Source organism: Pristiophorus japonicus, chromosome 10 (genome assembly GCF_044704955.1).
Source record: "Pristiophorus japonicus isolate sPriJap1 chromosome 10, sPriJap1.hap1, whole genome shotgun sequence".
Classification (NCBI taxonomy): Eukaryota; Metazoa; Chordata; class Chondrichthyes; family Pristiophoridae; genus Pristiophorus; species Pristiophorus japonicus.
This window is the reverse complement of record NC_091986.1, coordinates 52,751,635-52,765,818: the sequence shown is the minus strand read 5'-3', so window position 1 is coordinate 52,765,818 and position 14,184 is coordinate 52,751,635. Positions and strand designations below refer to the sequence as shown.

Genomic DNA, 14,184 nt, shown 5'->3' with positions numbered 1-14,184 from the left:
GAGAGGTCAGTCTGTAACCTGTCCTTTATTCCTTAGCACTCAAGCGATGAAGGTGGGTGGAGCTTCCCCTTTTATACCTGAAGGTCCAGGTTAGGAGTGTCTCCCACCTAGTGGTCAGTGTTCTCACGGTGTACAACTTAGGTCAGTTTATACATGGGTTACAATGCTGGTTGAATACATGACCTCCCCCCGCAAAGTGTTATTGGGATCACAGGTTGAGTCTCTCTGGTGGTTTACGCTCCCTTGTAGAGCGCCTGAGTTGGGGCTCTGGTTGTTGGGCACTGGCCTGAGTGTCTGCTGTTTGCGGTGCCTCAGGCCTGTCCGGACTACCCACAGTGACTGGGCTCTCCTCTCTTTGGTTCCGGTGTTCGGTCACCTGTAGTGGAGCGAACTCTATATCGTGTTCTTCCTCTGCTTCTTCTATAGGGTTGCTGAACCTCCTTTTTGTTTGATCCACATGTTTGCGGCAGATTTGTCCATTGGTAAGTTTAACTATCAGAAAACTATTTCCCTCTTTGGCAACCACAGTGCCTGCGCGAGCCATTTGGGCCCTGCAGCGTAGTTGAGGACAAAAACAGGATCATTTACATCAATACATCGCGCCCTCGCATTCCTGTCATGGTAGTCATATTGTGACTGGCGCCTGTTCTCGACAATTTCTTTCATGGTGGGGTGTATAAGGGATAACCGGGTTTTGAGCGTCCTTTTCATTAGTAGCTCTGCGGGTGGAACCCCTGTGAGCGAGTGTGGTCGGGATCTATAGGCCAACAGGAGGCATGATAAGCGGGTTTGTAGGGAACCCCTTGGATTCTGAGCATCTCCTGTTTGATTATCTGCACTGCTCGTTCTGCCTGGCCGTTTGAAGGCCGGCTTGAACGGTGCCGTTCTAACATGGTTAATTCTATTGCCTGTCATGAAGTCCTGGAATTCAGTGCTTGTGAAGCACGGGCCATTGTCGTTGACCAAGATGTCCGGTAGACCGTGAGCGGCGAACATTGCCCGTGGACTTTCTACCGTGGCAGAGGATGTGCTTGAATTTAAAATGTCACACTCGATCCATTTGGAGTAGGCGTCTACTACAACCAAAAACATTTTCCCCATGAAAGGACCTGTGTAGTCCACATGGATGTGTGACCAAGGCTTGGCGGGCCATGGCCAGGAGCTAAGGGGGGTTTCCCTGGGCGCATTGCCCAGCTGGGCACACGTGTTGCACCTGCGAACACAAAGTTCCAGATCTGCGTCTATCCCTGGCCACCAAACGTGTGACCTGGCAATTGCCTTCATCGTGACAATGCCCGGGTGCCCATTGTGGAGTTCTCTGATGAACACCTCTCTGCCCATCTGGGGCATGACTACGCAGTTTCCCCACAGTAGGCAATCGGCCTGAATCGAGAGTTCATCCTTGCGCCTGTGAAATGGTTTAAATTTCTCAGGGCATGCCCTGTACGTGGCTGCCCAGTCCCCATTCAGGACACATTTCTTGACTAGAGACAATAGCGGGTCTCTATTTGTCCAGACTTTAATCTGACGGGCTGTCACGGGTGAGCCTTCGTTTCCAAAAGCTTCAACAGCCATGACCATCTCAGCAGCATGCTCGGTAGCCCCCTCAGTGGTGGCTAGTGGGAGCCTGCTGAGTGCATTGGCGCAGTTTCCGGTGCCCGGTCTGTGCCGAATTGTGTAGTCATAGGCGGCTAACGTGAGTGCCCACCTCTGTATGCGGGCCGATGCGTTTGCATTTATGGCCTTGTTGTTGGCCAAAAGGGACGTTAGGGGTTTGTGATCTGTCTCCAGCTCAAATTTCCTGCCAAACAGGTACTGGTGCATTTTCTTTACCACAAATACACATGCGAGCGCCTCCTTTTCTACCCCTTTCTGCCTGGGACAAATTTCTGGAGGCATAAGCTACCGGCTGTAACTGACCCTTGGCATTGACATGCTGCAACACACACCCAACACCATAGGACGACGCATCGCACGTTAACACAAGTTTCTTACATGGGTCATATAGCGTTAACAGATTGTTGGAACATAACAAATTGCGTGCTCTATTAAAAGCCCTTTCCTGGCTGTCCCCCAGATCCATTCGCGACCTTTGCGTAGGAGCACATGTAGCGGCTCTAGCAGTGTGCTCAATTTGGGAAGAAAGTTACCAAAATAGTTCAGGAGCCCTAGGAACGAACGCAGCTCCGTCGTGTTACGGGGTCTGGGTGCTCTCTGGATCGCTTCCGTCTTGGACGCTGTAGGGCTGATCCCATCTGCTGCTACCCTCATCCCCAGGAATTCTACCTCTGGAGCTAGGAAGACGCACTTCGCCTTTTTCAGTCGCAGACCTACCCGGTCCAGTCTGCGTAACACCTCCTCCAGGTTGTGGAGGTGTTCTTCAGTATCGCAACCCGTAATGAGGATCCCTGGAATCGACTTGAGGAGGCTTTCCATATTTCGTTGGAAGATCGCGGCGGCCGAGCGAATCCCGAACGGACATCTGTTGTACTCAAAGAACCCCTTGTGTGTCGTGATGGTGGTCAGCTTCTTCGACTCACTCGCCAGCTCCTGGGTCATGTAAGCTAAGGTCAGGTCCAATTTTGAAAAAAGTTTGTCACCGGATAGCGTCGCAAAGAGGTCCTCCGCTCTCGGTAGCGGGTACTGGTCTTGGAGTGACACCCGATTGATGGTGGCCTTGTAATCGCCACATATCCTGACCGACCCATCCGCCTTGAGCACCGGCACAATCAGGCTCGCCCTGTCACTGAATTCGACTGGCGAGATGATGCCTTCCCTCAGCAGGCGGTCCAATTCGCCTTCTATCTTTTCCCGCATCACGTATGGCAACGCTCTGGCCTTGTGGTGTACTGGCCTGGCGTCCGGGTTTATGTGAATCACTACCTTGGCCCTCATGAAAGTGCCAATGCCGGGTTGAAATAATGAGTCAAATTTGTCCAGGATCTGTGAGAAATTGCATTGACATCGCTCCATTTCCAGTTCATGACAGCAAGCCAACTCCTCCCCAGTAGTGCGGGACCGTCCCCTGGGACAATCCAGAGTGGCAGTCTGTTCTCCGAATCTTTGTGGGTCACGACTACCCTGGCGCTGCCAAGCACCGGAATGATCTGCTTTGTGTCAGTCCGTAGCTGTGCGTCAATCGGCGATAATTTTGGCCTCCTGGCCTTGGATGCCCACAATTTTTCGAACTGTTTGATACCCATCAGGGACTGGGTGGCACCCGTGTCTAGCTCCATTGATACTGGGATGCCATTGAGGAGCACTTTCATCATTATCAGTGGTGTCCTGGTGTATGAACTGTATACGTGCTCCACATGAACTCGCTGAACTTCAGCTTCCAGCGATTTCCCCCAGTGTCCATTTCTGCAGATATTTTGCTCATCTCTGCAAACTCCGGCTGAGTGTGTGCCTCCACGCCTCCAGCATGAGTTGCGGTTTGAAACAAAAGGTCCCTTGCCAGTCGATCGTCCCTGACTGCCCCTGTTATTGTCCTTGAGTGCACCATTAACAGGTGTTGATGGCCCCATTACTGGCCGCATTGTCCCTTGCAATGGCGTGAATCGCTGTTCAGCTTGCCATTGTCTCTGTCGAACTCCCCCTCTGGGTTCGACTACATGTTGGGGCATGCCCGACTGCCCTTGTCTGCCTGGAGAACTGTGTGCTGCTTTAACAATGTTGAATCTCTGTCCCAACCATTCCTTAACACAGTACCTCTCATCTGTTCTGCTGGTGGCCATGCTCGCGTGGTTTAAATCCCAGTTTCTTGTCGCCATTGATACGTCCTTACTATACAGTATAAATGCACACGAGGCCCATGCTTGAGAGGAGGTCAGTCTGTGACCTGTCCTTTATTCCTTAGCACTCAAGTGATGAGGTTAGGAGTGTCTCCCACCTAGTGGTCAGTGTTCTCACAGTGTACAACTTAGGTCAGTTTATACATGGGTTACAATGCTGGTTGAATACATGACATTTACGGAGTGAATTCCAGAGCTGAGGGCCCAGGCAGCTGAAGGCACGGTAGCCGATGGTGGAGTGGTTAAAATTAGGGATGCGCAAGAGGCAAGAATTGGAAGAGCTCAGAGATCTCGGAGGGTTGTAAAGCTGGAGGAAGTTACAGAGATAGGGAGGGGCGAAGCCATGGAGGGATTTGAAATCAAGGACGAGAATTTCAAAATGACGGTGTTGCTTAACCAGGAGCCAATGTAGGTCAGCAAACTCAAGGGAGATGGGTGAACGGGACTTGGTGCGAGTTAGGACGTGAGCAGCAGAATTTTGGATGTCTTTAAGTTTGACATTGGAAAAGTCCAGTCTAGAGGTAACAAAGGCATGGATAAGGGTTTCAGCAGCAGATAAGCTGAGGCAGGGGCGGAATCAGGTTATGTTACAGAGGTGGAAATAGGCAGTCTTAGGGATAGCGTGGATATGTGGTTGGAAATTCATTCCGGCATCAAATTTCTGCTCATTCACTACTTGATGTCGGACAAGCAATCTGACAATGTAGGGACACTGGAGGGGTTGACTGAGGTGGTGGTGAGGTAGAGCTGGGTGTCATCAGCGTACATGTTGAAATTGCTGCTATGTTTTGGATGATGTCGCTAAGGGGCAGCACGTAGATGAGAAATAGGAGGCATTGAAAACCATTTGGTTTAGTAATGGGGCATTAGGGAGAGCAGAGAAAAATCAGCCTGCGATGTGGCAGGCGGAGGGGATCAAACTGTGACGGGGTGGGGGTGGGTGGAGGAAGAGGGGTCAGCCTGTGCCGCAAAGTGCTGGGGAGGCTGAATGGGTCAGTCTGTGATGGGAGGGGGAGGCAGCCTGTGATGGGAGGGGGGTCTGCTGTGCTGCGATGTGGGGAGGGAGGGGGAAAGGTTGTCAGCGTGTGATGTGGGTTGGGGGGTGGTGGTCAGCCTGTGCTGCGATGGGGGGGGGGGTGTGGGGTGAGGGGGGGGGTGTAGTGGCTCAGCCTATACCGTGAGGGATTGAGGGTGGTCAGACTGTGACGTGAGGGGTGGAGGGATCAGCCTGTGATGTGAGGGATGGAGAGGGGTCAGCTTTTGACATGAGGGATGGAGAGGGGTCAGTCTTTGACGTGAGGGATGGAGAGGGGTCAGCCTTTGACGCGAGGGATGGAGAGGGGTCAGCCTTTGACATGAGGGATAGAGAGGGGTCAGCCTTTGACATGAGGGATGGAGAGGGGTCAGCCTTTGACGCGAGAGGAGGAGGTCAGCCGGTGACATGAGGGGGGGAGGGGGTCAGCCTATGCTGCGAGGAAGGGGGGGGAGGGGTCAGCCTGTGATGTGGGGGGTAACTGCCGCTGTGCGCAGTCCTTGATGCTGCGCGTGTCTGAGATACCCTCGTGTAGGAGTCTCTCCGACTGCTCGCACTCAAGCTCATGGTTCGTGAACTCCAGGAGCTGGAGTCACTGGGTCAGGTGATCACCCTGTGGGCAGTGAGAGTCGCTGGATCAGGTGATCACCCTGTAGTGGGGGGAAAACAGGTGACTGTCCATCGGAGTGGGAAGAGTGAACAGAAGGCAATGCTAGGATCCCCAGGAGTGTTAAATTGACGAACAGCGATTCAGTGCTGAGTCCCTGTGACAATGTCAACAACCTGTGGGAGGAAAACCGGTGCAAAGGTGGAATGAGGTGCAGAAACACAGGAGTAATTGGAGATTACAGTCAGGGAACAGACACAGGCTTTTGCAGCTACCACTGAGGGTCTCAAATGGTGGGTTTCCTCCAGCTGCTAGGGTAGGGGGAACATAGAGAAGGTGATGGAGAGGGAATGGGATCAGCTCGAAGTCATGGCTCAATGCCACAGGATAGAACAGAATTGGAGTCCCGCAAAGAGAGTTTTAGCAATTAAGAGACAAGTGAAGGCAGGACGGTCAGGATTATTCCCAGTGCCACTCAGTATTGGAATAGTAAGTTAAGGGAGTTACACATTCAGCTAGGAGTTGGTAGAAGGGAAGAGTTCAGATTCCTGGGATGTTGGGACCAGTTTTAGGGCTGAGTGGCCTGTACAGGATTGGCAGGCTTCACTGGACAAGGCTGGGAGTATTGTCCTTGCTGGGAGAGTAACTAGTTCTTTGGGAGGAGGTTTAAACCAGATGGTTTGGCAACAGGAGGGAAAAAAACAAGTTGATGGAGCAGAAAAGGGTCAAAACACTGGAAGACGGGCGTACACTTTCTGATCAAGCATGAGTCAAGCAGACTGCATTAGCAGCCCTCTAACCATCGGTACGTTGATCCCAACACCTGGGTCCCCATCATTTACTGGATGGCGACTGTAGAACCTGATCCAATGTTAGGATAATGTTACAAAGGGACAGAATGTAATGAGAAAAAAGAGGAGGGGCCAAGGATCCTTGGAGGACTCCAGAAGTGATGTTATGGGGTAGAAGCCATTGCAAGAGATGCTCTGGCTATGATTAGATAGTAAAAGTGGAACCAGGTGAGTGCAATCCCACCCAGCTGGACAACAGAGGAGAGGCATTGGAGGTGGGTGGTGTGGTCAACCATGTCAAAGGCTGCAGACAGGTCCAGAAGGACGAGGCGGGACAGTTTATCATGGTCACAGTCATATATGATGTCATTTATGACTTTGATAAGGGTCATTTCAGTGTTGTAGCAGGGGCAGAAACCTGATTGGAGGGATTGAAACATAGAGTTGCAGGAATGGGCATGGATTTTGGAGGAAACAAGTTGGGGTAGAAATTGCCCTCCTCCGGAAACAGGACGCATCTACCGTTTTGGAAGTGCAATGGATGCGGCAGCCTATCCAGCAAAATTCAGCTCCCGGGTTTCAGCCAAACCCAGGGGCATAATTCTCAGGCCGACCTGGCAGTTAGCCGACAAAAAAAATAAATAACATGGTGGCCGCGGCAGTGCGTCTTCCCCTTTAAGGGTGGCCATGTCACCATTTCACAGAGGGGTCGGCGCGTCCACGTTGCGGCGGGAAAATGGGTGGAGCGATCCCGGACACTGCTACGCTCCTGAGGAAGGGCAATTTCTAAACTGGTGGCCTCTCCACGGAAAGTCGTTGGCCATTTTTCCGGCGGTCAGAGGCCTTTTTGAAAGGGGCAATTTCGGCCCCAACATGTTTAATAAGTTTGGCGAGGATGGTAGATAGTAGAGGATTTGTAGATGGGGTAGTAGTTTACAAGGACCGAGGGGGATGATGAAGGCAGTTTTGAAAGGGAAGGGAACAAGGAGATGGAACTTCTTGCAATGTCAGCTAGGATGGTGGCTATAAAGGAAAGTTAGATGATCAGCAGTTTAGTGGGAATGTGGTCAAATGAGCATGAGGTGAGCCTCACGGCGAGATGAGCTTGGAGAGAGCATGAGGGGAAGTAGGAGAGAAACATGGGAAAGATGAGAGTTCAAGGCTATGGTGCGGTGAGGCTTGGGGGTTAGATACTAGAAGTAATACAAGAGATTTACAATAGAGGATAGAACAGATAGTTGAGAAGCTGTCAAATTTACTTCCAGGGTTAGGAACATAAGAAAACTTTTAGGCCAATCAGCCCCTCAAGCTTGTTCTGCCCTGCTATTAGATCATGGCTTCAACTCCATTTTCCTGCTTTTACTCCATATCCTTTGATACCTTTACCCAACAAAATTCTATGAAAATTTCAATTGACTCCCAACATCCACAGCCTATCGGAGGAAAGAATTTCAGATTTAAACTTTCCTTTATTGGATAAAGTGCTTCCTGATTTTGTTACTGAACTACCTAGTTATTATTTTAAGATTATGGTTGAGGCAGAAACAGTGTCAATATTCAAAATTAGATCGGATAGGTGGCTGAAAGAAAAGGGGTTGAAGAGCTATGGGAGCAGGGTGGGTAAATGTGATTAGGCTATTTCCTCGCGTGAAGGGTAAGCATTGACACACACTCATTGGGCCAATGACCAGTTTTTGTATATTAACTTCTAAGCATGTATTTCTAAGTACAAACCACTTGTAATGGGTAAATTTAAAGGGATGCAGCATCTTTAAAAAAACATTGGCATTTAAGGATAAATTTTAGGAGGAAGTTTGGGCTACTATTGGCAGTGTCAACTCTACTGTGCATTTTAGCTGCAGATGTCTTTTCAGCAGATAGCTGTTTGCTGAATCAGAGTCCATGTAGCCAGTTCCACACAGTAATTGGCAGGTACGTGCAGATTCACCTGTGTGGGAGGTGTACACCCTCTATGCCCTTGACTTGCCTGGCATCCCTTCATTGCTCCTCATCAAATCTGAGTATCTATGAGGTGATGTGGGTCGTGAGCAGCAATGACCATCTCCAACATGAGAGAGAGCTTGACCATCTCACCTTGACATTAGAACATAAGAAATAGGAAATAGGAGCACGAGTAGGCCACCTGGTCCCTTGAGCCTGCTCCGCCATTTAATAAAATCATGGCTGATCTGATCATGGACTCAGCTCCACTTCCCTGCCCACTCCCCATAACCCCCTTTATTCCCTTATCGCTCGAAAATCTGTCTGTCTCCGCCTTAAATATATTCAATGACCCAGCCTTCACAGCTCTCTGAGTCAGAGATTTACAACCCTCAGAGAAGAAATTCATCCTCATCTTGGTTTTAAATGGGTGGCCCCTTATTCTGAGACTACGGGCCCAAGTTTCCGATATCCGCTAGAACAGCGCACCTCCGAGAGGCCCTCCTATTTTGTGGAATGAAAAGTGCGCCAAAAAATTTACCTCGTGATTCTCCAAGTGCAGCAGGCCTGTTCAGCAGTCAGCGTGACGCAGCACAACAACGGGGGGGGTGGAGCTACAGCCCTGGGCGAAAAAGAATGCCGGCAGCTGCGCGCGTGCACAGTGGAGTCTGCGCACGTGCACAGTAGCTCCTGGCCCCCAGATTCTGTGTGCATGTAATGCTGGCTGTGTGGGAGGGGCCCGAAGCACGCAGCCCCTAGCCCTGGCTGAATGGGCTCCTGGAGCAGGCACAGTGCCGATTTCTAGCCTGCAGCATGCAGCCCCTAGCCCTGGACAAATGGGCTCCTGCAGAGTGCTGATTTCCAGCCTACAGCACTACAGCTCCTAGCCCTGGCTGAATGAGCTCCTGCAGAGTGCTGATTTCCAGCCTGCAGCACGCAGCCTCTAGCCCTGGCCGGGCTCCCGGTGCTCCTGAACGGGTAGGTGAGGTAGGAGTTTTTTATTTTTTATTTATTGATTTAATGATTTATTGATCATTCATTATTGATGATGGTTCTTTATTTTTAAAAGTGAAGTGTTTAATGCTTTGGAAAATCCCCTAACTTCTCTCTAACTTCCCTTCCCTCCTATCTCTGGCTTACCTGCTCCTAATTCTAAAGTGTACGCAAGGTTTTTCTGAGCGTACAAAAGTCGACACTTACTCCGTTCTAAGTTATTTGGAGTAACTTTTCAGTGCCTAAACTTGCAAAACAGGTGTAAGTGGCTGGTAACGCCCCCTTTTGAAAAAAAAAACTGAACTAAAATGAAACTAAACTAACTCACTAGAACTGGAGCAAATTAAATGCCGAGAATTGCGATTTCTAAGATGCTCCAAACTAAACTAGTTGCTCCAAAAAAATAGGAGCAACTCCACCCGAAACTTGGGCCCATGTCCCCTAGTTTTAGTTTCCCCAATAACTGGAGATTTAAAAGATATTAACACCCAATCTCCCACCATTACCTCCAAAAAACTTCACAAAAGAGGAATTCACAATGTAAAACCCATTGTCCCAATATTGAGGACATACCAGAAATGTACATGCCAGGAAATGAAAAGGAAACAGAAAGGTGGACAAAAGAAAGAAAAAAGGCTCCAAAATAGTCTTAAAACACTGTACACATCTTACAAAAAGGCTGCTTAAATGCACTTAACAGATCATTGTCCACTTCCCCAATTGTTTGCCAATTTTATGTCTGATAAATATCAATTTAAAAAGAAACTGAGGCAGAATAATTGTCAGTATGTAGAGTGCCAAATACTAACCATCATAGCACATTTGAAATTATCTTCAGAGATTGGGGAAAAATAAGAATGATCTTTCTTGAATGTTACCTGAGGCACAGGTCCATATTTCTGATAGCTCTCAGCCAGTCTGAGTTATTTGATACAAGTCTGGTTCAAATATGACTGAAACCCATGAGGTACTTCCCTAGCCATTCAGTAACGGCACTCCTAACTTTGCTTCACTAGTGCTTGGTACGGCACAGATCCGATGTTATTTATGTCAGTGATTATAGATTACTTTAAACACAGACTGAAAAGTTTTCCATTCAATTCATTTTCCTTAAAAAAATTAATTAATTGATGCACTCACCTTGTAGAAGAAATATTGGACGAGTTGGGCGATTCGAATGTAATAATAATGGCCATGGACAAGCAGCAACTTCTTGAGATGTTTAAACTTGGGAATACAATAATCACTGTTTCGAGCAGCTTGACGACCTTCCTTCCCCAAAATACCTGGAGAAACAAAACCTCAGGTGTGCAAACACTCAAAGAATAACAGCAGTCACACTACTAAAAGGGGAATTCGAAAAATGTGCTTTTTACCTTGCTCTGCTTATATCAATATGTTATGTATGCAATAAAGTTTCAAACTGAGTACAGTTTAACTAAGCAAGGTACGACCTTAGCTGTGCTTTATTTTAGTCCCTAAGTGCCTGACTCACAGGTCTTTTATACCAGAGCAGCACCATGTGGTCAATGGCCTCTAACAATGACACCATCTGGTGGCTACAAACAGCATGTACATACATGACACAATATATCCCCCTCACTGTCACTAGGCTCTGTTTATATCAATAACCCTCTCACTTTCCCTAGGCTCTGTTTATAATATATCACCTTCACTGTCCCAAGGCTCTGTTTATATGCTAATGAGTACAAGGATAGAAGGATAGACAGGATGAACACGTGGCTGGAAAATTGGTGTAGAAGGGAGGGCTTTAAATTCTTGAGACATTGGGACTGCTTCTGGGGGAGATGGGACCTGTACAAATCAGATAGGTTGCACCTCAACAGCACCGGGACCAATATTCTCGCGGGAACTTTTGCTAATGCTGTTGAGGAGAGTTTAAACTAGCTTGGCAGGGGGATGGGAACCTGATAACGAATTCAAAAGGGAAGGTAGTAAAGCAGAAGTTGGATAGCAAGAATCTAGAAAGCGAATCTGTAAGACAGAAGAAACAGGGTTTAATATGTAGTAAGCAAGAAGGTCTTCCTGTGCTGAATGGTATATACTTTAATGCAAGGAGTATAGCGAATAAGGCGGATGAGCTAAGAGCACAGGTAAACACTTGGGAATGTGACATTATAGCCATTACAGAAACATGGCTGAAAGAGGGGCAGGTTTGGCAGATTAATATTCCTAGCTACAGGATTTTTAGACAAGATAGAAAGAGGGGAAAAAGTGTGGGGGGGGGGGGGGGTTGCGGTACTAATTAAAGAAACTATTACAGCGGTGAGGAGGGATGATATGTTAGAGGGATCATTAACTGAGGCCATATGGGTCGAATTGAAAAATAAAAAAGGGACGATCACACTGCTGGGAGTGTATTATAGACCCCCAAACAGTGGGAGGGAGATAGAGGAGCAAATATGTAGGCAAATTGCTGTGAAGTCTAAAAACCATAGGGTAGTAATAGTAGGGGATTTTAACTATCCAAATATTGATTGGGACAAATTTAGTGTGAAGGATATAGAGGGTGCGGAATTCTTGAAATGCTTTCAAGAGAACTTTTTTAGTCAGTATGTAGCAAGCCCAACACGAGAGGGGGCGGTCTTGGATTTAGTTTTGGGGAATGAAGCTGGGCAAGTTGAAGGGGTATTAGTGGGGGAGCATTTGGGTGCCAGTGACCATAATTCAGTCAGATTCAAGTTGGTTATGGATAAGGACAAAAATAGGCCTGGAGTAAAAGTTCCGAATTGGGGAAAAGCTAATTTTGCAAAGTTAAGGAGTGATTTGGCCATAGTGGACTGGAAACAGCTACTTGTGGGTAAATCGGTGTCGGAACAGTGGGAGGCATTCAAGGAGGAGATCCGAAAGGTTCAGGCCAAACATATGCCCTGAAAGAAAAAAGCTGAGAAAAATAATTCTAGAGCCCCCTGGATGTCTAGGGACTTACAGGGAAGGATTAAGAAAAAGAGAGGAATATAGGAAGATAAGAAGTCAAATTAAAAAGGATATTAGGAATGCTAAGAGAGAGCATGAGAAATTCTTGGCCAGTAAAATTAAGGAAAACCCTAAAATGTTCTAAAAATATATTAAGAGTAAGAAGCTAACTAAAGAAAGGGTTGGGCCTATTAGAGGCCACGAGGGTAATCTTTATGAGGAGGTGGAAGATGTTGGTAGGATTCTTAACGAATACTTTGCATCGGTTTTCACAAAGGAAAGAGGTAATGCAGATACTGCTATCGAGGAAGAGTGTGATATTCTGGATGAAATAAATATTGTGAGAGAGAAAGTATTAAGGGGTTTAGCAGCTTTGAAAGCAGCTAAGTCCTCAGGCCCGGATGAAATGCATCCCAGGTTGTTGAGCGAAGTAAAAGAGGAAATAGCAGAGGCCTTGACCATCATTTTTTAGTCCTCTTTGGATATGGGCATGGTGCCGGAGGATTGGAGGACTACTAACGTAGTACCCTTGTTTAAGAAGGGAAAAAGAATCGGCCGAGTAATTACAGGCCTGTTAGCCTAACGTCAGTGGTGGGAAAATTATTGGAAAAAGACCTGAAAGACAGGATAAATCTGCATTTGGATAGGCAAGGATTAATTAGGGATAGTCAGCACGGATTTGTTAAGGGAAGATCATGTTTGACTAACCTGATTGAATTTTTTGAGGATATAACCAAGAGGGTCAATGAGGATAGTGCGTACGATGTAGTGTATATGGACTTTAGCAAGGCTTTTGATAAGATCCCGCATGGTAGACTGGTCATGAAGATTAAAGTTCATGGGATACGTGGCAAAGTGGCAAGTTGGATCCAAAATTGGCTTGGAGGTAGGAAGCAAAGGGTAATGTTTGATGGATGTTTTTGTGACTGGAAGGATGTTTCCAGTGGGGTTCCGCAGGGCTCAGTACTGGGTCCCTTGCTTTTTGTGGTATATATCAATGATTTAGATTTGAATATAGGAAGTATGATTAAGAAGTTTGCAGATGACACTAAAATTGGCTGTGTGGTTGATAATGAAGAGGGAAGTCATGGGCTGCAGGAGGATATCAATCTACTGGTCAGGTGGGCAGAGCAGGGAATTTAATTCAGAGAAGTGTGAGGTGATGCACTTTGGGATGGCTAATAAGGAAAGGATGTACACATTAAGCAGTAGGCCACTTAATAGTGTAGATGAACAAAGGGACCTTGGAGTGCTTGTCCACAGATCCCTGAAAGTAGCAGGCCAGGTGGATAAGGTGGTTAAGAAGGCATACGGAATGCTTGTCTTTATTGGCCGAGGCATAGAATATAAGAGCAGGGAGGTTATGCTTAAATTGTATAATACTTTAGTTAGGCCACTGCGTGCAGTTCTGGTCGGCGTATTATAGGAAGGACGTGATTGCACTAGAGAGGGTGCAGAGGAGATTTACTAGGATGCTGCCTGGAATGGAGAGTCTTAGTTATGAGGACAGATTGGATAGGCTGGGTTTGTTCTCATTGGAACAGAGGAGGTCGAGAGGAGACCTCATCGAGGTGTACAAAATATTGAGGGGCCTGGACATAGTGGATAGTAAGGGTCTATTTCCATTGGTGGAGGGGGCGATTACAAGGGGGCATAGTTTTAAGGTGGTTGGTGGAAGGTTTAGAGGGGATTTGAGGGGGGTGGGGGTTTCTTTACGCAGAGGGTTGTGGGATCTGGAACTCGCTGCCTGGAAGAGTGGTGGATGCAGAAACCCTCACCACTTTTAAGAGATGTTTGGATGGGCACTTAAAGTGTCGTAACTGCAGGGTTACGGACCTAGAACTGCTAATTGGGATTAGAATGGATGACCTTTTGTTGGACGGCACAGATATAATGGTAAGTACTGCAGGGAATAGAATATAGCCAGGGTGGTCTCCTGGACGGGTCGGAGAGAAATTTTCCCAGATTTTTTCTCCCTAAATTGGTCTGGGTTTTTAATCTGGTTTTTGCCTCTACCAGGAGATCACATGGCTCCAGTTGGGGTGCAGTGTAGATGTTTTTAGTATAAGGGGTGTTGCAGTGGTGTGG

General features: G+C 47.6%; 1 protein-coding gene across 3 annotated transcripts in view; it reads right to left on the bottom strand.

The window, feature by feature from the left end:
- atp11a (ATPase phospholipid transporting 11A) overlaps positions 1-14,184 on the bottom strand; it is a 302,794-nt gene that overhangs the window by 109,532 nt on the left and 179,078 nt on the right. For all 3 annotated transcript variants that reach the window (XM_070891812.1, XM_070891813.1, XM_070891815.1), the window contains exon 22: positions 10,300-10,445. In XM_070891812.1, the coding sequence (XP_070747913.1) occupies positions 10,300-10,445 (146 nt within the window). The remainder of the gene's footprint in view (positions 1-10,299; positions 10,446-14,184) is intronic.